Below are 21259 nucleotides of genomic sequence, written 5' to 3'. Positions count from 1 at the left end.
GAACTTCAGGAAATATGTTGGATACGGCTAAGACTCCTGTCAACCTTGAATTCCTTTTCTTGAGAATTGCAAGTCATCCATGCTTCACAGCCATACAAACGATGTGTTGAGAATGCATGCTTTAAAACCAGTTTTGTCTTAAGGGTCTGCTTAATGGCGTAGCATGTTTCATAAGTCTGACGAAAAAGGTAGCAATTTTGTCTACATGTATCAAGTTCTACATCATGGACCCAAGATAAAGGATTTACAGGGTGAGGGTAACATATTGTCCCATGACCAGTACAGCCATTTATAGTCAGGGTCATACACATGGGAGAGACTGTCTTAAGACTTTGCACCTGGACTTCGGTGTGGCAAAGAGCACAGCAACATCAGCAGACTGAGGAGACAGGCAGCACTACAGCTGTGGTTAGCACTGCTACTTCACAATGCCAGACCCAGGTTCGATTCCAGCTTCAGGTGACTATGTGGAGTTTGCACATTCTCTGTGATTTCCTCCCACAGGCCAAACGTGTGCAGATTAGGTGGTTTTGCCATGCTAAATTGCCCATAAGATCCAGGGAAGTGCAGAATACGCAGATTAGCCATTGGAAATCAAGGGTTATAAGGGTATGGGGAGAGGGGGGCTAGGTTTCGATGGAATGCTCTTCGCAGCACTGGTGTGGACTCAATAGGCTGAATAACGTCTATCTCCAGTGCAGGGATTCTATGGCAGCAAGATCAAACAAAATGAGAGTGGAGAGTTCCCAGAATTTCTGGAATAGTCTTGTATAGGACTGAGGATCTGCAGCAACAAAATAAAAAGGGAGCATCGAGAGCAGTTTCCTTTACATTGGTGAGGCCAAACACAAAGAAACAGTGGGCAAAGTTGCTTCAACAAAATCGACTTGTGCCTTCGCAAGTGACAAATGGATGCTGACTTAAGTTTAAGCCACAAGTGCAGCTTAAAAGTTTTATACAGATAATTAATATGTTAGAATTTCAAAACTAAATGTTTTCATTTGCTGGAGTTAAGTATTCAGTTTGTTTGCCTAATGTAATCAGGAGTCAGGGAAAAATAAAAACAAGGGTCCATGTTTTTTCAGTTCCGAAATATTTGGGGAGCTCTGCCCCACGATTTGTTTATCCTACACACTCCCAGTGCATCAAATGTGCAGGAGGTTACTCCAGCTGGAGGATTTCAAAGCTGAGCAGCAGCTGGGGACACTACAAGTCATTCACGAAGCTGAGAGGATTGTGGATAGCATGTTTCAGGATATGTTATACAGTCATCAAGTCACAGAGTTTACAGGATAGAAACAGACCCTTCAGTCCAACCAATCCGTGTCAACCATAATTCCAAACTAAAATAGTCCCACCTGCCTGCACTTAGCCTATATCCCTTCAAACATTTCTTACTCATGTACTTATCGAAATGTCTTTTAGAAGTTGTAACTGTAACAACATCCACCACTTCTTCTAGAAGCTCATTCCATGCTCTGTAGAAAAAAATTATCCCTCATGTCTTATTTAAATCTTTCTCCTTTCACCTTACATTCCTCCAGCAGCTTAATGAAATATAGGCAGAGAGAAAATGGGTTGAAAATGTGTTGCTGGAAAAGCGCAGCACGTCAGGCAGCATCCAAAGAGCAAGAGAATCGATGTTTCGGGCATGAGCCCTTCTTCAGGAATTCCTGAAGAAGGGCTCATGCCCGAAACGTCGATTCTCCTGCTCTTTGGATGCTGCCTGACGTGCTGCGCTTTTCCAGCAACACATTTTCAGCTCTGATCTCCAGCATCTGCAGTCCTCACTTTCTCCAGAGAGAAAATGGGTGACTGACAGACCCAAGGGGAACAAGCACTCAGTGAAGATATCCCCCCAAGTGCAACTCACTTACAAACCATTTTTCCATCTAGGAAAACAACAAGAGTGAAGGTTCCGCTGTTAAGGCCAGCCAAAGCCATATGGGGCAATTTAGGTGGTCCAGCAGCTCAGGGACAGAGAAACAAGTGTGGAAAGGCAACAGCAGCAAGGAATTTGTTAATAAAGGGAGTAAACAGGCATTTCTGCATTAGTAGGCATAACTCTAGGGGGCTATTTTGTTTTCCAGGTGCTAGCATCAAGGATGTCATGGAATGGCTGCATGGCATTCTGAAAGAAAAGGGTGAATAGCAAACGTCACAGTCCATGTTGGGACCAATGAAAAGAAGAAAAATGAGATCCTGCAAGCAGGAATTTTATAGACAGTAGGTTGAAAATTGAAAAGCATGACTTCAAAAGTAGTAGTCTCGAGTATACTTCTCGTGCCACAGAGTGCATAAGAATAGGAGAGAGCAGATGAATGTGTGACTGGATAGATGAGGCAGGAAAGAAGGCTTTGGATTCCTGGGCCATTAAGATCAATTCAAGGGAAATGAAAGGGGTTACATCTGAAGAGGAATGGGAGGTAAGCTGTTGGGGTGGATTTAAATTACGTTGGTAGGATGATGAGATTCTGACAAGGATGTCAAAGGGAAGAGAAGCTGAGATGGAATTTGAAGTTAAAACACAAGTGAGTCTGGAAAGCAGAGGACACAAAGGTTCGGTAACAAAGAAGTGAGTTTAGCACAGCTAAATGGAATATATTTTACTGCAAGGAGCCCGAGGAATAAAATGGAGCTGTGGGCAGAAATCGGCACTCAGGAGTATATTATAACAATGATTTGGAGGTGCGGGTGTTGGACTTGGGTATGCAAAGTTAAAAATCACAACACCAGGTTATAGTCCAACAGGTTTATCTGGAAGAACTAGCTTTCAGAGCGCTGCTCCTTCATACCACCTCATGACGGAGCAGCACTCTGAAATCTGGAGCTTCCAAAGAAACCTGTTGGACTGTAACCTGATGGGTGATTTTTAACTTTTATATTACAACTAAGTCAGCAAAAAGACAGGCAGGATTAGCAGCTTAATGTACTAGGTTATAGAGTATTGAGGCAAGACACAAAAGGGGATAGAAGAGGACCAGGGTCACAATATTGATTAAGTAATTAATTGTACTAGTAAGGACGGATGATGTCTTGAATAAATCATTAAGACAGACCATGCAGGTAGAAGCAAAAACCAAAATGCAAACAGGCTGTTGCATGTGTACTACTGGCTCCAAAGAGTTAGGGAAAGATAGAAGATCAAACATTTAGAGATGTACAACATGGAAACAGACCCTTCGGTCCAACCTGTCCATGCCGACCAGATATCCCAACCCAATCTAGTCCCACCTGCCAGCACCCGGCCCATATCCCTCCAAACCTTTCCTATTCATATACCCATCCAAATGCCTCTTAAATGTTGCAATTGTACCAGCCTCCACCACATCCTCTGGTAGTTCATTCCATACACGTACCACCCTTTGCGTGAAAAAGGTCCCCTTAGGTCTCTTTTATATCTTTCCCCTCTCACCCTAAATCTATGCCCTCTAGTTCTGGACTCCCCAACCCCAGGGAAAAGACTTTGCCTATTTATTCTATCCATGCCCCTCATAATTTCGTATACCTCTATAAGGTCACCCCTCAGCCTCCGACACTCCAGGGAAAACAGCCCCAGCCTGGTCAGCCTCTCGCTGTAGTTCAGATCCTCCAACCCTGGCAACATCCTTGTAAGTCTTTTCTGAACCCTTTCAAGTTTCACAACATCTTTCCAATAGGAAGGAGACCAGAATTGCATGCAATATTCCAACAGTGGCCTAATCAATATCCTGTACAGCCGCAACATGACCTCCCAACTCCTGTACTCAATACTCTGACCAATAAAGGAAAGCCTTCTTCAGAAAAGTGCAAGAATAAGAAAACTTATAGCAGTTTTTAACTTTCCAAATATTAACTGGGGATTTTTTTTTTAAGTTACATCCAGCAGAATCTTTTTAACTAACACAGAGAAAGCCCAAATATAGAGGGAGCAGTTCGGGACCTAACATTTGAAAATTAGCCCAAGCAAATGGACAACACATCAGCATGGTTGTATTTTGGAAAGAGTGATCATTACTGGGTTAGATTTAGAATAGTTGTAGAAATGAATGGACTGGGAATAAAAGTTCTAAATTGTGGAAAGACAAACTTTAATAAGATATGATTTCGTCAAGTGGACTGGGAGCAATTGCTTATAGAAAGAAACTATTAGAGCAATAGGATGCATACAACAAGCAAATGGGCAAAGTGTGGGATCAAGCCCAGAGAAAATTGGATGCGAAGGGATATAAAGGTTAGGATTAAGAAGAAAAAAAAGAAACTTGAGAGATGGCTTTTAAAGGCATCAAAGTGTATAGGGAGAAACTGAGAATATGGCATTGAGATAGAAGAGCATTCATGATCATTCTGGATAGCAAAGCAGATTCAAAGGACTGAATGGCCTAAACCTGTTCCTATCTGTAATGATTATGTAATATGGCAGAGCTCCTGGAGAAGAGCAAGGCGGAACTTAAAAAGCATATTAGAAAGCTCAGATAATGATAAAGTATTGGTAGGTAGAATAAAGGAAAAATGTAAAAAGGGCAAGTGTATATCCACAGAAAGTAATGATAAAGAGATCCGTTGGGAGCCATAGAGGTCAGGTTTGTGTAGACTCAGAAGATGTGGGCATCATCTTTTATGAATATCTTGAGAATCTTCACAATGGAAAAGGATGACATCAGAGTGGAAGACTATGAAATATCAGTATAAATCAACAGAAGGAGCACTACTACTCAGTTTAACAACCTTAAAAGTGGATAAATCTGAGGGTCTGGTTTAGATGTATCCCAGGCTTTTGAGGGAGGCAATGGAGGAGACATCAGGGGCCTTGGCATTAATCTTCAAATCCTCTCAGGCCGTAGGTGAGGTTTCAGCTAACTACGAATGTCCAATTATTTAAGAAAAGACAAAGGAATAGATCAAGAAATTACAAGCCAGTCAGTCTAACCTCAGTGGTTGACAGGTTATTGAAAAATGCTAAGGCACAGAACATAACTGCTCTTGTAGCACAATCATAACGTCCCTGCCTCTGGAATAGAAGGTTTGGCTTCACATCTCACCAGCCCCAGCACTGTGTCACAACATGTTTAAGCAATTGATTCAAATTTTTTTTGCGCTTAGAGGGAAACAAATTAATCAGGCAATCAGTTTTGGAAAACAAAACCAGGAATGTTTAAGAGAGTAATGCATTTGATGTGGTCTACACAGATTTTGGCAAGGTCCCTCATGGCAGTTTGGTAAGGAAAGTAAGAATCTTTGGGATCCGTTGGACAGAAAAATTGACTGAGGCAGGAAGCAAAAGGTGACGGGTGGGAGTGGCGGTAGTACAATGTTCCGGTGACTGGAAGTCTGTTTTTAGTGCGGTTCCACTAACTCACTGGCAAGGCCCATACTATGGTGGTGTACATGAAACATTATGATTTAAGTATAGGGGTATGATTAAGTTTGCAAGTAACACAAAAATATCTGAGGTGGTAAATAGTAAAGAGGATAGCTGTAAACATCAGGAGCATATCAATTGACTGATTAGATGGGCAGTGTATTGAAAATGACATTCAACTTGGAACAGTGTAAATTAATGCAATTGGGAGGGCTAACATGACAAGGGATTGCACCCTGGTAGGATGCAATGGTAGGACCCTGGAAACTAATGAAGATTAGAGGGACCATGGTGTGCATATACACAGATCCCTTTAGGTTGCATATGGGATAATTGCCTTTATTAGCCAAGCCATAGTATTCAAAACCACTGGAGGCAGTTATGCAGGAAATGTATAAACCTGATGGTAAGGCCACAACTGTAGAGCTATGGGCAGTCGTTACATTATACGAAGTTGTGACTGCATTATATAAGATGCAGAGGAGATTTACCATGTTGCTGCCTGGGCTGAGGATCTGAGCTATGAGGAAAGATTGGATATGCTGCTGTTGTTTTTCTTGGCGCAGTGAACATTTAGAGGGTAGCTGATGGAGGTGTATAAGATGATGAGGGGCTTAGATAGGGTGGATAGAAAGGTACTTTTTCATTAGCAGAGGGAGCACAGATTTAAAATGAAATAGAAGGCTAACAGGATCACTGAGAATATTTTTACAAAATATATGACCTTGAGTCTGGAATTCTCTGCCAAAAAAAGGGTGGTTGACCCAGAAAGTCTCGTAATATTTAAGGAATATTTAAATATTCATTTGTATTATCATAGTCTCCATGGCTATGAGCCAAGAGTTGGAAAATGGGATAAGTGCAATCAGATCTTTATTAACCAGAGTGGACACTGGTTGCCCAAATGTTTTTTTCCACTGTGACTGAATTTTCAAGGAATGAAAATTATTATGAACCCTCAGTGAAAAATCAGGATATGGATTGGCGAGGGTTATAAAAGGTGGGTAATGTATTTAAAACAGCACAACTATTACAACTTTTGTTAGAGCTCCACAGCAGGCACCTTAGAACTTGGGACCCCACTTTGGGATGAAAACGTGGTATTGGAAAAGCGCAGGTCAGGCAGCATCCAAGGAGCAGGAGAATCGACGTTTTGGGCATGAGCCCTTCTTCAGGAATGAAGAGAGTGTGCCAAGCAGGCTAAGATCAAAGGAGGGACTTGGGGGAGGGGCGTTGGAAATGCGATAGGTCTTCCTCCCTCTACCCTCACCTTAACCGCCTTCCACCTATCGCATTTCCAACGCCCCTCCCCTAAGTCCCCCCTCCCTACCTTTTATCTAAGCCTGCTTGGCACACTCTCCTCATTCCTGAAGGGCTCATGCCCAAAACATCGATTCTCCTACTCCTTGGATGCTGCCTGACCTGCTACGCTTTTCCAGCAACACAGTTTCAGCTCTGATCTCCAACATCTGCAGTCCTCACTTTCCCCACTTTGGGATGCCCTGTTGAACTTGCTATCTGGCAATGACCTTATCAGCAGGGGAGGAAGACATCAGGAACACAGAAATGAGGATGCCTGAATAGGATCTAGAGCACAGCCGTGTTGCATTCATTCAATTTATCACATTGAAAATTTGGCAGTGAAGCCAATAAACTGTACAGCAGTCAATGGAAGGGGCAGATGAAACTGGAGGGCTTTACTGAATAGCCCATTCTTTCCAAAGCCTTATATGGTCATGCTCTGCTCACAATATTGACACTGTGGAAATTAGACAAGAGAGAGGTATATACTTTCCTTTTTTCTTTTCCCTAGCTTATAGAGATCACATTCACAGTAGATCTGCATGGAAACTGTACAGTACTACACTGAGGTACATTAATTCAGTGCAATGTGCAGTGAAGTCATGCAAAGTGCACAGCCTCTTGCAATTTAGAATGTTCCACAGAATGTCACCAAGGGAGTCAGAGAAATGCTCTTTGTTTGACATGCTGGCTGTCATATGATGTTGGTGCTTTGGCACATATGATATTAACTGTGTAACTGTAGGGATATGAAGTCCTCAATGGTTGGTATTGACTACTCAAGTAAGTGTCAACCAACCTCCCCTGTAAAAATCTTACTGTGCATGATCTTCAGTGCTCTTTCCAAGTCTATAGAAGATGTAAGTGACCTCACAAATATAACCTGTGATTGCATCCTCCAAGTGTGTTGTTCTGTGGCCCTTTGCACACTAGCAAGTACCTTTCCCTAACCCCTATCAGTGAAATGCTGCTTAGCCAGAAATGCCCTCAAGAGTGCCCCAACTTGATAACCTAAAGCTCCTTATAAACGCCAGTAATTTAACCTCCTCCATAAAATCCACATAAGTACTAAACCACCTCAGTAATCCTCACAGCATTAAAACCTCCCAAAAGGGTCCAAATATCCACACCCAAAAACCCTCAACATAGTATTAGTAATAAATGCTCCAAGAACTCCTCAGTAAATCTCTTACCACAGATGTAAGTTTAGGGTTGCTAGGAGAGGCTTCACTGATTAAATGGAGGATGCATGTTTTCTGACCTTATAATTTTTCCTTTGTTAAAAAGGAGGATATTCTCAAGGTCGCCATGAAGCATAGGTACCATCACAACAGACCGAAAAAGCCATCGGTTACTTGACAGTGCACATCCTGCACCATCAATGCATAGACTACTCAGTACCTTGACTGAAAAGTGGAATATCAGTATAGGAAGGAGTCATCCATCTTGGTGTTGCAAAATCCATTTCATCACATAGCAAAGTGCCTCCACCTCAGAAACATTTATGGAACCAAAACTGGGGTCTTCAGTCAGACGTATAGCACGGAAACAGACCCTTGGTCCAACTCGTCCATGTCGACCAGAAATCCTAAACTAATCCTGTCCCCTTTGCCAGCACTTGGCCCATATCCCCCTAAACCCTTCCTATTCATATACCCATCCAGATGCCTTATAAATGTTAGAATTATACCAGCCTCTATACTTACTCAACAGCTCATTCCATATATGTATCACCCTCTGCATGGAAAAAGTTGCCCCTTAGGTCTCCTTTAGATCTTTCCCGTCACCCCAAACCCATGCCCTCTAGTTCTGGACTCCGCCAAGCCAGAGAAAAAAAAAGTCTATTTACTCTATCTATGCTCATGATTTTATACCCTCTATAAGATCACCCCTCAGCCTTCAACACTCCAGGAAAAAAACAGCCCCAGCCTGTTCAGCCTCTCCCTATAGCTCAAACCCTCCAACACTGGCAACATTCTTGTAAATCTTTTCTGAACCCTTTCAAGTTTCACAACATCTTTCCTATAGGAGGGAGACCAAAATTGCACGGAATATTCCAAAAGTGGCCTAACCAATGTCCTATACAGCCGCAACATGACCTCGAAATTCCTATACACAATGTTCTGATCAAAAAGGAATTCATCTAAAGACGCATCTAGCCTAACAACCACTATAACCAAGCAAGGCCCTCAATAACAACACCTTTTAACTATATTCATACACATTTCATCTCTTAGCTCAGATCTAGCATCTCAAGACAGACATTTGTATCATATACAAAATGAATAAAAGTTCAATTTTGTATTGTGCAACTTGAAAGGTAAAGTTTAAAAATGAAAACATTTTGAACAAAACTTCAAAAACTTTTTGGATGGTGCATTGGCTCAGTGGTTAGCACTGCTACCTCACATAGCAAAGGACCCAGATTTGATTCCACCACTGGGTGACTGTCTGCATAAGGTTTGCATGTTCTCCGTGTCTGCATGGGTTTTTCACCAGGTGTTCCAGTTCCTCCACATAATCCAAACATGTGCAGGTTAGGTGGATAGGCTATGCTAAATTGCCCTGTAATATCCAGAGATGTGCAGGTTAGGTGGGTTAACTATTATAAATGCAGGCTTACAGGGATAGGATGGTGGGGGTGGGTAGGTGGGGTTCTGGGTGGGACGCTCTTCAGACAGACTCGACGAGTCAAATGGCTTCTTTCCACAGAATCCATACTATGATTCTATAAAACTGGTTTAATGAGCATCCTACATGTCTAAGGCATATGATTATGGATAAGGAAGATCATACAACATAAATGAATTCATTGATTCAGAGCATTCTGGAATCCCCTCCTGTAACATTCAATTCTTTCTTAAATGGTACATTCCCAGAAAAAGCTGGTAATTATTTCAGACCTTCAAAGCTATTAGGAAAATCTAATATTCCTCTGAAAATCAAGTGAGTAGTGCCAGCTTTAACAAAAATCAACAAAACCAGACAGTAATTGATTCTTAAAAATTTATTTGAGAGATGTTGATTCAGCCAGCAATTGGCTCTCATCCCTAATTTCCCAGAGGACAATAAAAAAAAAATCAACCACATTGCAGTGGATCCCATCCCTTTGACATTGAACAACACAACAAAACTTCTGGGAACCACCACACCAGAAGCTTAACCAGTTGTATAATTATTAACAAAGCAAGAATAATACTGTCATTCATGCCAGATCCAAAATATGTCTCCTCACTCCCCCTCACCCCATCTTTCGTATTCATGATGTATTTGCATATACCTAAATAAGTGCTTAATTTATTCTGGGGTATATGAATTTCAGAGATTACTGTCTCTGCTTTAAATATTTACCACTTGTGCTGCTATGGCTGCAGAATATACTACTTAGATGGAGCACTGTAGAAATTTATCAAGCTTATTTCAATGCTACCACCCAGTCCCATCAACATTACCACAAAAATGTGCAACTACATTAAGGGACCACTATCACCTCCAACTCAAAGCTTTGTTACTGGAAAGCCATCTTTCTTTATCAGAGCTGACTCAACACCTTAGAATTAACATTCTGGTGGGAGCAATGACTACAAGAAATACAGGATCCCCAGAAAAGGGGATAAGAATACATGAATTTTTGATGACCATTGTGGGCATAATAGGCCAAAGAACTTCTTTCCATGCGTAAAACTCAATTACAACAGTTTGAAACCCAACAACAATTTCTCAGGAGAACAAAAGTGTGGTTTTGCCAATTATGAATGTAGAACAATGGTTTAGTCCATCAACTCTGTCTGCCCTTTTAAAGAGCAATTGTTAGTCTCACTCCACTCCCAAAAAAGAACTGCAATTTCATTCTCTTTATCCAAATTGCTTTTGAAGATTACTACTGATTCAGCGAATCAGATATTAAATTCCAAATCTAGTGGACTTATACAAAATTTCAGCCTATTATTTCTGCTTCTTTAACTTAAGTCTGAGTCCTCTCGTAATTTATCCTTTGGCCATTGGGAAACTTCTATTTTCTACAAGTATATGAACTAAGAGAAGTAGGCCAATCAGCCCCTCAACCTTTTTTTCTGCAATCAGTTAGATCACAGCTGATCTGATTGTAATCTCAAATCCACTTTCCTGCCTACCTCTAATAGCCTTTCACCTCCTTGCTTAAAAAAAGAATCTATCTACCTCTACCTTAAAAATAACTGAAGACTGCTTATTCTGCATTTTCAGCAAGAGAACTCCAAAGATACTCAACCCTCAGAAAACATATTTTGCATTATGTTTTAAATGAGCAATCTAATTTTTAAACAGTGAACCCTGATTCTGATTCTGCCATAAAATGAAATATCCTTTCCACATCTAACCTCAAGAGCACTCACAAACGTACATATTTCAATCAAGTTACCTCTTACTCTTCTAATCTTAAGCAAATACAGGCTGAGTCTGTCCAACCCTTCCCTGTAAGGAAAGCCATTCAGTCCAGGTACTAGTCTGGTAAACCTTCCCTGAACTCAAAGGTTTGTGAGAAGATTTGTAGCTCGGGTGCTCATTGTTGTGGTTCTGTTCGCCGAGCTGGGAATTTGTGTTGCAGACGTTTCGTCCCCTGTCTAGGTGACATCCTCAGTGCTTGGGAGCCTCCTGTGAAGCACTTCTGTGATCTTTCCTCTGGCATTTGTAGTGGTTTGAATCTGCCGCTTCTGGTTGTCAGTTCCAGCTGTCCGTTGCAGTGGTCGATATATTGGGTCCAGGTTGATGTGCTGATGAACAGCCAGGGAATTCCTAAAGGCATGGCACTCATCCACAGATTCAATCAATAAACACATTGACCTGGACCCAATATACCGACCACTGCAACAGACAGCTGGAACTGACAAGCAGAAGCGGCAGATTCAAACCACTATAAATGCCGGAGGAAACATCACAGAAGCGCTTCACAGGAGGCTCCCAAGCACTGAGGATGTCACCTAGACAAGGGACGAAATGTCTGCAACACAAATTCCTAGTTCAGCGAACAGAACCACAACTTCCCTGAACTATCAATACATAGAGACTTCCTTAAATAAAGATGACCAACATGGTGTTCAGTTCTCCAAATACTATCTCACTAGTGCCCTAAGTGAAGCATAATCTTCCTAACTGTACACAATTCCACTCACAATAAATGACATTCTATTGACAATCCTAACTATTTTCCATGCAGATGTACACGCCTTTTGCAATTCACACATTAGAATATCCAAATCCCTCTGCATCTCACGCCATTTAGACAATATGCTTTTCCAAGTTTCCTGACAAGTTCACATTTTGACATTTTATACTCCATTTGCCACATCTTTGCCCACTCACTTAATCTATTGATATCTTTTACCACATTTAAAGGTTTCATGTCATCTGCAAATTTCAAGAGTTTTTCAAATTATTTTTCTGTTTAAAGCATTTTAGAATTATCATTGCACTTTGAAAGTTTATTATTTTAAGAACATGAAATTCAATTTGCATATGTTGTTCCTTAACTTACATATTCAAAATACTATATTTAGGATAAAAACAAGGACAATATGAGGAACTCACAAATGAGATTAACAGTGTTAAAATCAAGGAAAGGCTCGGGTTTGAACAGTGTCTAATTAAAGCACTGCTGAAAAACAAAAGTTCAGAATTTTATAACATAACAGCAGAACACAACATTAAACACTGAAGAATTTTGCTTGTTGAGACAAGAGATATTCATACTCAAGAAAGTGTCATGACACTGATCCTGAATTGTCACAGTGCAGAAGGTGACTATTTGACTCATCATGTCCACTTCCCAAATGAGCATTATAACATTATGCGTTTTCCCTGTACACTACAAATTCGATCTAAATAATATAATGCTTTCTGTAATGCCCTGACTCAAATCCCACCCTAATTACTTGTGAAAATGAATTTTCGCACGTCAAATTTGTTTCTTCTGCAGATCGCTTTTAAATATGTGCCCTCTCACTACAAGTCCAATTCTAAGATGAACTGTTCCACCTCACCAATATTTTCCAACAATCTCATGATTTTAAAAATCTATGAAATTTGTCCTTGAAGACGACTTCTCCTAATAGGAGAAGTCCCAATTTCTCCAAATTATATTTATAACTGACTTCCTCATTCTTGGAAACTCTTCTGCACTTTCCCTAAAGTTTTCACATCCTTCCATCTGAGGTGTAGGTAGTCACTTAGACGAGTTCAGCTCAATCTCCTTGCTCATGTATTCTATGCCCCTATTAATAGAGCCACAAATATTGCATTTGTAATTAACCACTCCCCCACATGTCCTGCCACCTCAAGTGACTTATGCACACATACACACCAGGTTGTTCTGCTTTTGCACCCTATTTAGAACTGTACCCCTTATTTTATATCGTCTTTCAAAGTTTGCTCTGTCAAAAGATACCACTTCACATTTCTCCAAATTGAACTTTACCTGCCACCCATGTACCCATTCTTTTGAATGCCTATTGAAAACTCAGGATTATGACAAAGAATGAAGAATGTTCAGCTTTTTAGTTGCAAAGCAACTTCAAAATAACCTCTGAAATATGACATAGTCCATAAAATTTACACTGCTAAAGCTAATTGATAGTACACAAAGTGACCAATTTAAATGAATAAAATCTCAGCTTTATATGAAGAACCTTTTCATACACTAGTGATTAAAATGATATGTGGATTAAACATATATCTAAGTTGGTGGTGGAGAAAACACTGAAATTATTCAATAAATACTTCAGGCTGTGATGGTATAAACCGTATGGTGTATTTCAATGGATCGAATGGTATCCCTCATTTGCACCTCCCTGGTGACCAAAGATTATACTTGATATGCCACTTGAAAGGAATACAAGATTAGAGATATTGCCTCAAAAAAGTTACTGATCACAGAAAAATGCTGCTGATTTTGTGTGGCTGTAGCCACTGTCATTTCAATACTGAACAAATCTTGAAATTTTGGGGAGATACCAGTATCAGTTAAGGTGTACTTTGACAAATTTTCTGCTGCAGGAAAAATGGTTATTGATATATTTTGTCAATAAGTAGTTAGTTTTGGTAATCCAGCATTAAGGGACAATTTTACCCATATCATAAACATTACTTTAAAATGTCATTCCTTTAATCAATATTCCATTTATATAAAAATTTCAAAACATACATGGATTCCATAGACAGTATTTACATTTTTTTCCCCCCCAAGGGTCTGTGTCCATGCTGTATGAATCCATGATTCTATTCAACCTTTTCAAAGTTTCACTTATACTCAATGCAAAAGACCCCAACTAAGAATTCTGGTACAGGACTTCCAAAGTAGGGAGCAAGACTCCAACTGGAAATCACAAGCTGACTTTCTGGGGTTGTGAGCTCCGTAGTAATCCCATGGCCAACTCCCCTCTGTCCATTTTCACAGGTCTTCACTTTCACCCATCTTTTACTAGGGGAACATGACAATTTTTAAGCCTCAAAATGGGGTTGTCATAGAAGAAAAAGTTTGGGAAGCATTGCTACAGCTCATCACAGAAATCTCAACATCTAAAAGCCCACTTCCAAGAGCTATAATTCCACCCACAATACAATTGGAATGAAAATAATTGCAACTTCATAATGCATCAAACAGTCTTCAATCTGATGAGAACCATGTGACCAGGAGATTAGATACTTCAGGAGCATCTTATAGAAATGTTATAACCTGTAGTAAGGAAAAAGATTTAGTACCAACAAGAAAGTGGGGTCAGTCATGATCTTATTCAATGGTGATGCAGGCAAAAAGGGCTGACTCCTGCTTCTATGTATTCAAGCTTCTAATAACCAAGTGGACTCAAAGAGGCTCAAAAGCCTTCACAAATTGCAAGAAGGCTCAAATCATTTGCAAGCTGAAAATGTGTTGCTGGTTTAACCAGCAACAATTTCAGCTCTGATCTCCAGCATCTGCAGACCTCACTTTTTACTCAAATCATTTGCAAGTCATTATTAATCAAGTATTATATTCAGAATTTACACCATGTACTTTAGGTTATGTAACTGCCCCACTAGGAGTGGGGAAAACAACACCAGAAACATTCTTTAAGCAGCAACTGAAAGAGAAGCAGTTCAGTAACTTTGTTGCTCCTCAGATACTAGGGGCCTGAAAAGAATACTTCCAACATTTTGTTTTCTAATCTTCCACCAAAAACAGTATTTTCCTTTTGGCTCAACTGACAAATGTGATGGTCCTACAAGAATTAACTAAGATAAAATAATTAACAAATCACCAGACTTTGGCATTCACTGAGTCAGAATTATGGCACAGGTAGAAAGCTAACGACTAGTGATGGATGATTTTTCTGTCAATATTATGCATGTGCACGATTATGTTCCTCGTGGTCAAGTTGTTTGGAATGACAGGACGGTTTAGCAACGCATTTTCACGAACAGTTGTGTGATTAACTCTTTTCTTTCCCCTCAAAGATTAACAAATATGAAGAGACATTCCAGCAGGACAGTCCAGGTGGTTTTTTTAAAATTCTGTGACAGAAGCTACTAAACTCCGACTGCAAATAGTAACATACAGGGCTCAAGGCCTAAACTGAGGCGTGTGCACCTCCAAGTCATAGCAACCCCCTGTAATTAGGAACAGTTTGTTTGCCGAAAGACTTGCTTCCACCTCCTAGGACATCCAACACACACACTGACCCTGTCAGAGTTCTAAATGCTCGAGCTGTACCTTACTCTCTTTCGCTGTGTCGTATTTACTGAACCTTTTCATTCTCGACCCGTGTCCTGCCCGCGGTCAGTTTCAACACGCTCACCATTAACATCCCAACATACACCGCGATTCATGCACCCTTTCTACCTGCTCGCTCGCTCGCGCCGTCCCCCTCCCCCCGCGCGGGAGAAGAACTAACTATCACCCGTCCCTGTTGAGCGCCGACACGGCGCACTCCACAGGCGCCTGCCTAGGCCTGTATACCAAGTAACCTAACCAACATCTTTGCTCCCACTTAACCAACGCGCGCACACTTTTCCGAACAGGCAAATATACTGTCCGTAGGTCTGACTGACGTCACTCCTCGCCAATCCCGAGCCAGAATTTCTCGTAAACTCAAACCAATCATCCAGACAAAAACCAGCTAGCTTGACTGACATTGAATATATCCAATCGGATCAAGGTCGTCGAACTATGGTATCCGGTTCGTCCCGCTTAGACCTCTGGGAATTGTAGTCCCATCAATACCATTCGATTTGAGGACGATCCGGAGACTACAAGAACCAGCATGCCTCACGCTCGAAAGTCGCCGCTGTCGGAACGGAACCGGAAATGGACGTATGCTAGCAACTGTCGTTGAGGTAAATGAATCCGTAAATTGCTTGTCAATTGTATTTGGTAAGTTTCATAGTCTTTGTTTACTACCTACAACAGGGGTTGAAGTACCATCACTGAGATTAAACGATTGGTTGACCTGTACGCACAGTTTAAAGAGTATACGCATTTAAATTCAATTTTTCACACACGTCCCCAGTTTATGAGTGTACTGGGAGAGAGTGAGGACTGCAGATGTTGAAGATCAGTGGCTAAAAGCGTGGCGCTGGAAAAGCACAACTGGTCTGGCAGCGTCAGAGTCGACGTTTCGAGCATAAGTTCTTCATCACGAATGGAGGGCAGCTGAGAGATAAATAAGAGGGGGTTCGTAGTGGGAGGGAGCGGTCGGGCTGTGGGGAAAGGTAGTAACAAATACGATCAGCAGATTAAGGTGGGGAATGATGGTGATGGGTCGGAGTGGAGGCTGGAGCGGATAGGTAGATCAGACCAAGATGGCAATGCCAAGTTGGAGTGATTTATCTAGGATAAGATTGGGGGATGGGAGATAACGAAACTGATGAGATCGACGTTGACTCCTTGTGATTGGAGGTTCCCAAGACTGAGGATGGGGTGTTCTTCCTCCAGGTGTTGGGTGGCTAGGATTTGGTGGTGGAGGAGGCCCAGGACTTGCAAGTCCTTGGCAGAGTGAGCGGGGGAGTTGAAGTGCTGGGCCACAGGGTGGTATGGAAAAAGTGAGGTCTGCAGATGCTGGAGATCAGAGCTGAAAATGTGTTGCTGGTTAAAGCGCAGCAGGTCAGGCAGCATCCAAGGAACAGGAAATTCGACAGGAATTCCTGATGAAGGGCTTATGCCCGAAACGTCGAATTTCCTGTTCCTTGGATGCTGCCTGACCTGCTGCGCTTTAACCAGCAACACATTTTCAGCACAGGGTGGTATGGTTGTTTAGTGCATGTGTCCCAGGGATGTTCTCTGAAACTTTCTGCAAGTTAGCGTCCTGTCTCCCAATGTAGAGGAGACCACATCGAGAACCATGGACACAATAGATGAGGTGTTTGGAGGTGCAGGAAAATCTCTGCCTGATGTAGAAGGATCCTTTGGAGCCTTGGATGAAGGTGAGGAGGGAGTTGTGGGCACAGGTTTTACACCTTTTGCTGTTGCAAGGGAAGGTGCATGTGGGAGGTGGTGCCGATACAGTCATTTTCTGCAGTAACGCCAGCACCATTCCCCACCTTTTCCTCAGTTGCGATCACTGCCAGAACCGCCACTGAAAACACCACAAAATGACCCATCACGTCACTTCCGCCCCCATGGTTGCCACCGCCTCATCCACTTCTCCCCCCACTGGCGTCACTTGCCAGAACACTGCTGACGAACACGCAGACACTGCTGAAGACATACGGACCGTCACTTCCTTTGGTGACAACCCCCACAATACTATGACCACACCCACTCCAGAGACAGTCTTCGTCCCACACCAGCTCCTAGCCACCAGGCCTGTTGTGTTTTTACCATCCCCCCAGACCTCCCCCCTCATTGAAGATGAATGATCAGTCCTCAGTAAAGGCCTCACCTTTATCCCATGACACACATCAACAAAGTTTTATTCCTCCACCTCCATGCTTACTTTTTCCATCAGCACTCCCACCTACCCTCCAAGGACCCCTTTGTTTGCCTCCAACATATTCCATCCAATTGGACACCCTATGTTGTCTGTTACCTGCCCTCGATCTCTTCATCTCCAACTGCCGCAGTGACATTGACCACCTCAACCTGTCCACCCCTCTCACCCTCACAATCGCAGCTTTCCACTCACTCTGCTCTAACCCCAACTTCACCATCAAACCAGCGGACAAGTGGGACACTTGGTAGTATAGAACACTGACCTGTACACCGCTGAAGCTAGGTGCCAACTCACAGACACCTTCTCGATCATGACCTCACCTCCCATCACAAAACTATAATTTCCCAGACCATCCACAATCTCATCACCTTAGGGATTTCCCATCCATGGCTGCCAAGCTCATTGTCCGGGAACACCACACCACCCGGTTCTACCTCTTACCCAAAATTCACAAACCTGACTGCCCCAGTCGATCCATTTTCTCCACCTCCTCCTGCCCCACCGAACTTATCTCCGCATACCTTGACAGCATCCTGTCCCCCTTGATCCAGGATCTCCTCACATATGTTCGGGACATCATGCATAACCTCCACTTTCTCCATGACTTTAAGTTCCTTGGCCCCCAAAGCCTCATCTTCAACATGGACATCCAGTCCCTGTACACACCCATCCGCCATGACGAAGGCCTCCAAGCCCTCAGTTTCTTCCTCTTCCGCCAACCCAACTGGTACCCTTTCACTGACACATTCATTCAATTGGCTAAACTAGTCCTCCCACTCAACAATTTCTCCTTCAAATCCTCCAACTTTCCTTACACCAAAGTTAGCCATGGGAACCTGCATGGGCCCCAACTATGCCTGCCACTTCATTGGATATGTTGAACAGTCCATCTTCCACAGTTACATCAGCACCATTCTCCAACTTTTCCTCCGTTGCATCGATGACTGTAGCGGCACCACGCTGTGCTTCCACGCGGAGGTTGAACAGTTCATCAACATCACGAACACCTTCCACCCTGAACTCAAGTTCACCTGAACCATCTAGGACACCGTCCAAAAACCTTAGCCACTCTCCCCTCCATAAAGACATCTCTGAAATGACTGCCAGACTACTCAGGCCTCTTGGCATCATGGTAGCCCACAACCCACCAACACACTAAAACAGCAGCTAATGAACTTGAAAGACCCTATACAGACAACAAGCAAAATTAATGTCATTTACAAAATACCTTGCAGGAACTGTAACAAACTCTACATTGTACAAACTGGCATAAAACTAGCCACCAAGATGAATGAACATCAATTCGCCACAAAACAACATGACCCACTCTCACTAGTATCCTTACATACAGAGGAGGAAGAACACCACTTCGACTGGGACAAGCCAAACAGACATGCATGAGAATTTCTAGAAGCATGGCGTTGTAACCGGAACTCTATCAACAAACACATTGACTTGGATCCCATTTAACACCCCCTGAGCAAAAGAACAGGAAATAACATCACCAACCCAAGGAAAGCTATACACATAAATAGAAGGTGGGTCATAGCACTAGTGCTACATCCGGAGGCTCACTGATGATGTTACCTAGTATGGTGACGAAACATCTGAAAACGGATCTTCCAGCTCAGTGAGCAAACCTACATCCAGAACCTCAACCTGAGCTACAAGTCTTCTCAAAACTCATTCGTACCTCCCACCCCTTCCTGGACCCCTCCATATCCATTTACGGTGACTGACTTAACACCTCCCACACCCCCGTCTGTAAAAATGGTATCCCTTACTCCCAATTCCTCTGCCTCTGCTGCATTTGTTCCCAGGAGAACTAATTCCACTCTAGAACATTCCAGATGACCTCCTACTTCAAGGACTGCAAATCCCTTCCTCCATGATCAACAATGTCCACCAATGCATCTCCTACATTTCCCGGACCTCCGCCCTTGAATCCCACCCTTCCAACCACAACAAAGATAGAACTCCCCCCCGGGTCCTCACCTTCCACCCCACCAACCTCAGGATACAATACGTCATCCTCCACCATTTCCATCACCTACAGTCAGACCCCACCACCAGAGAGATATTTCCTTCCCCACCTCTTTCAGCATTCCACAAAGACCATTTTTTTCTGTGATTCCCTCATTAGGTCCACCCTCTCCACTCTTAGCACCTTCACTTGCCACTGCAAGAGGTGTGCACTGTAAAACCTGTGCCAACACCTCTCCCCCTCACCTCATCCAAGGTCCCAAAGGATCCTTCCACATCCGGCTGAGATTTTCCTGCACCTCCAAACACCACCTCAGCTACTGTGCACATTGCTGCCGATGTGGTCTCCTCTACATTGGGGAGATAAGGTGCCAACTTGCAGAACGTTTCAGAGAACATCTCTGGGACACATTCACTAAATAATCCTACTGCTCTGTGACTGAACACTTCAACTCCCCTTCCCACTCCACCAAGGAGTCCTGCGCCTCCTCCACCATCAAATCCTAGCCAACTGACGACTGGGGGAAGAACACGGCAACTTCTGCCTTGAGACCCTCCAACCACATGGAAGCAATGGCAATTTCACCGGTTCCCTCATCTCTCTCCCCTATCTTATCCCAGATCCAACACTCCAACTCTTGACCTGTCATACCTGTCCATTTTCCCATATACCTATCTGCTCCATGCTCCACTCTGACCTATCACTGTCAATCTTCATCTACGTATTTTTTTCCTAGCTATCTACCCCCAACCCTACCCACATCCTATTTATCTCTCAGCCCCCTTGGGTCCTCCCCACATTCCCGATAAAGAGCTTATGCTCAAAATGTTGACTCTCCTGCTCCTTGGATTCTGCCTAATCAGTTGTGTGTTTCCAGCACCACACTTTTAGACTCATGGGTGTACTGGACACATTAGACCATCTGGCAAATCTGGTTTTATAGTTTAACTTTGAAGTTTAATAAACACAGGGGTCAGTCATTGAACATGTTCCCTAGACCCTGTCAATTTTCTTTAACAAAGGAACTCATTATTAGGAATGCATCACACACTCCGATTACAGCGCAATCTTGATCAAATGGGCCAATGGGCTGAGAAGTGGCAGATGGAGTTTAATTCACATAAATACGAGGTGCTGTATTTTGCAAAAGCAAATCTTAGCAGGACTTATACACTTAATGGTAAGGTCTTAGGGAGTGTTGCTGAACAAAGAGACCTTGGAGTGCAGGTTCATAGCTCCTTGAAAGTAGAGTCGTAGGTAGATAGGATAGTGAAGAAGGCATTTGGTATGCTTTCTTTTATTGGTTAGAGTATTGAGTACAAGAGTTGGGAGGTCATGTACAGGACATTGGTTAGGCCACTGTTGAAATATTACCTGCAGTTCTGGTCTCCTTCCTATTGGAAAAATGTTGAGAAACTTGAAAGGGCTCAGAAAAGATTTACAAGGATGTTGCCAGGGTTGGAGGATTTGAGCTATAGGGAGAGGCTGAATAGGCTAGGGCTATGTTCCCTAGAGCATCAGAGGTTGAGGGGTGACCTTTATAGAGGTTTATAAAATCATGAGGGACATGGATAGGATAAATAGACAAAGTCTTTTCCCTGGGGCGGGGGAGTCCAGAACTAGAGGTTTAGGGTGAGAGGGGAAAGATATAAAAGGGACCTAAGGGGCAATCTTTTCACGCAGAGGGTGATA

At 42.6% G+C, this 21259-nt stretch overlaps 2 protein-coding genes across 5 annotated transcripts in view; one reads left to right on the top strand and one right to left on the bottom strand.

Annotated features, from left to right (window-relative positions):
- fto (FTO alpha-ketoglutarate dependent dioxygenase) overlaps positions 1-15490 on the bottom strand; it is a 412244-nt gene extending 396754 nt beyond the window's left edge. The window contains exon 1 of the mRNA XM_060837726.1: positions 15366-15490. Coding sequence (XP_060693709.1) covers positions 15366-15407 — 42 coding nt within the window. The 5' untranslated portion in view covers positions 15408-15490. The remainder of the gene's footprint in view (positions 1-15365) is intronic.
- Positions 15491-15952: 462 nt separating this feature from the next.
- The window catches only part of rpgrip1l (RPGRIP1 like), a 240230-nt gene continuing 234923 nt past the window's right edge, over positions 15953-21259 (top strand). For 3 of the 4 annotated variants that reach the window (XM_060837720.1, XM_060837723.1, XM_060837725.1), the window contains exon 1: positions 15953-15988. In XM_060837720.1, the coding sequence (XP_060693703.1) occupies positions 15968-15988 (21 nt within the window). In that variant the 5' untranslated portion in view covers positions 15953-15967. Of the gene's footprint in view, positions 16026-21259 lie in introns of all 4 variants that reach the window. The other variant, XM_060837721.1, reaches the window with a different exon arrangement.

This window comes from Hemiscyllium ocellatum, chromosome 17 (genome assembly GCF_020745735.1).
Source record: "Hemiscyllium ocellatum isolate sHemOce1 chromosome 17, sHemOce1.pat.X.cur, whole genome shotgun sequence".
In the NCBI taxonomy this organism is placed as follows: domain Eukaryota; kingdom Metazoa; phylum Chordata; class Chondrichthyes; order Orectolobiformes; family Hemiscylliidae; genus Hemiscyllium; species Hemiscyllium ocellatum.
This window is presented reverse-complemented; position numbering and strand designations above follow the sequence as displayed.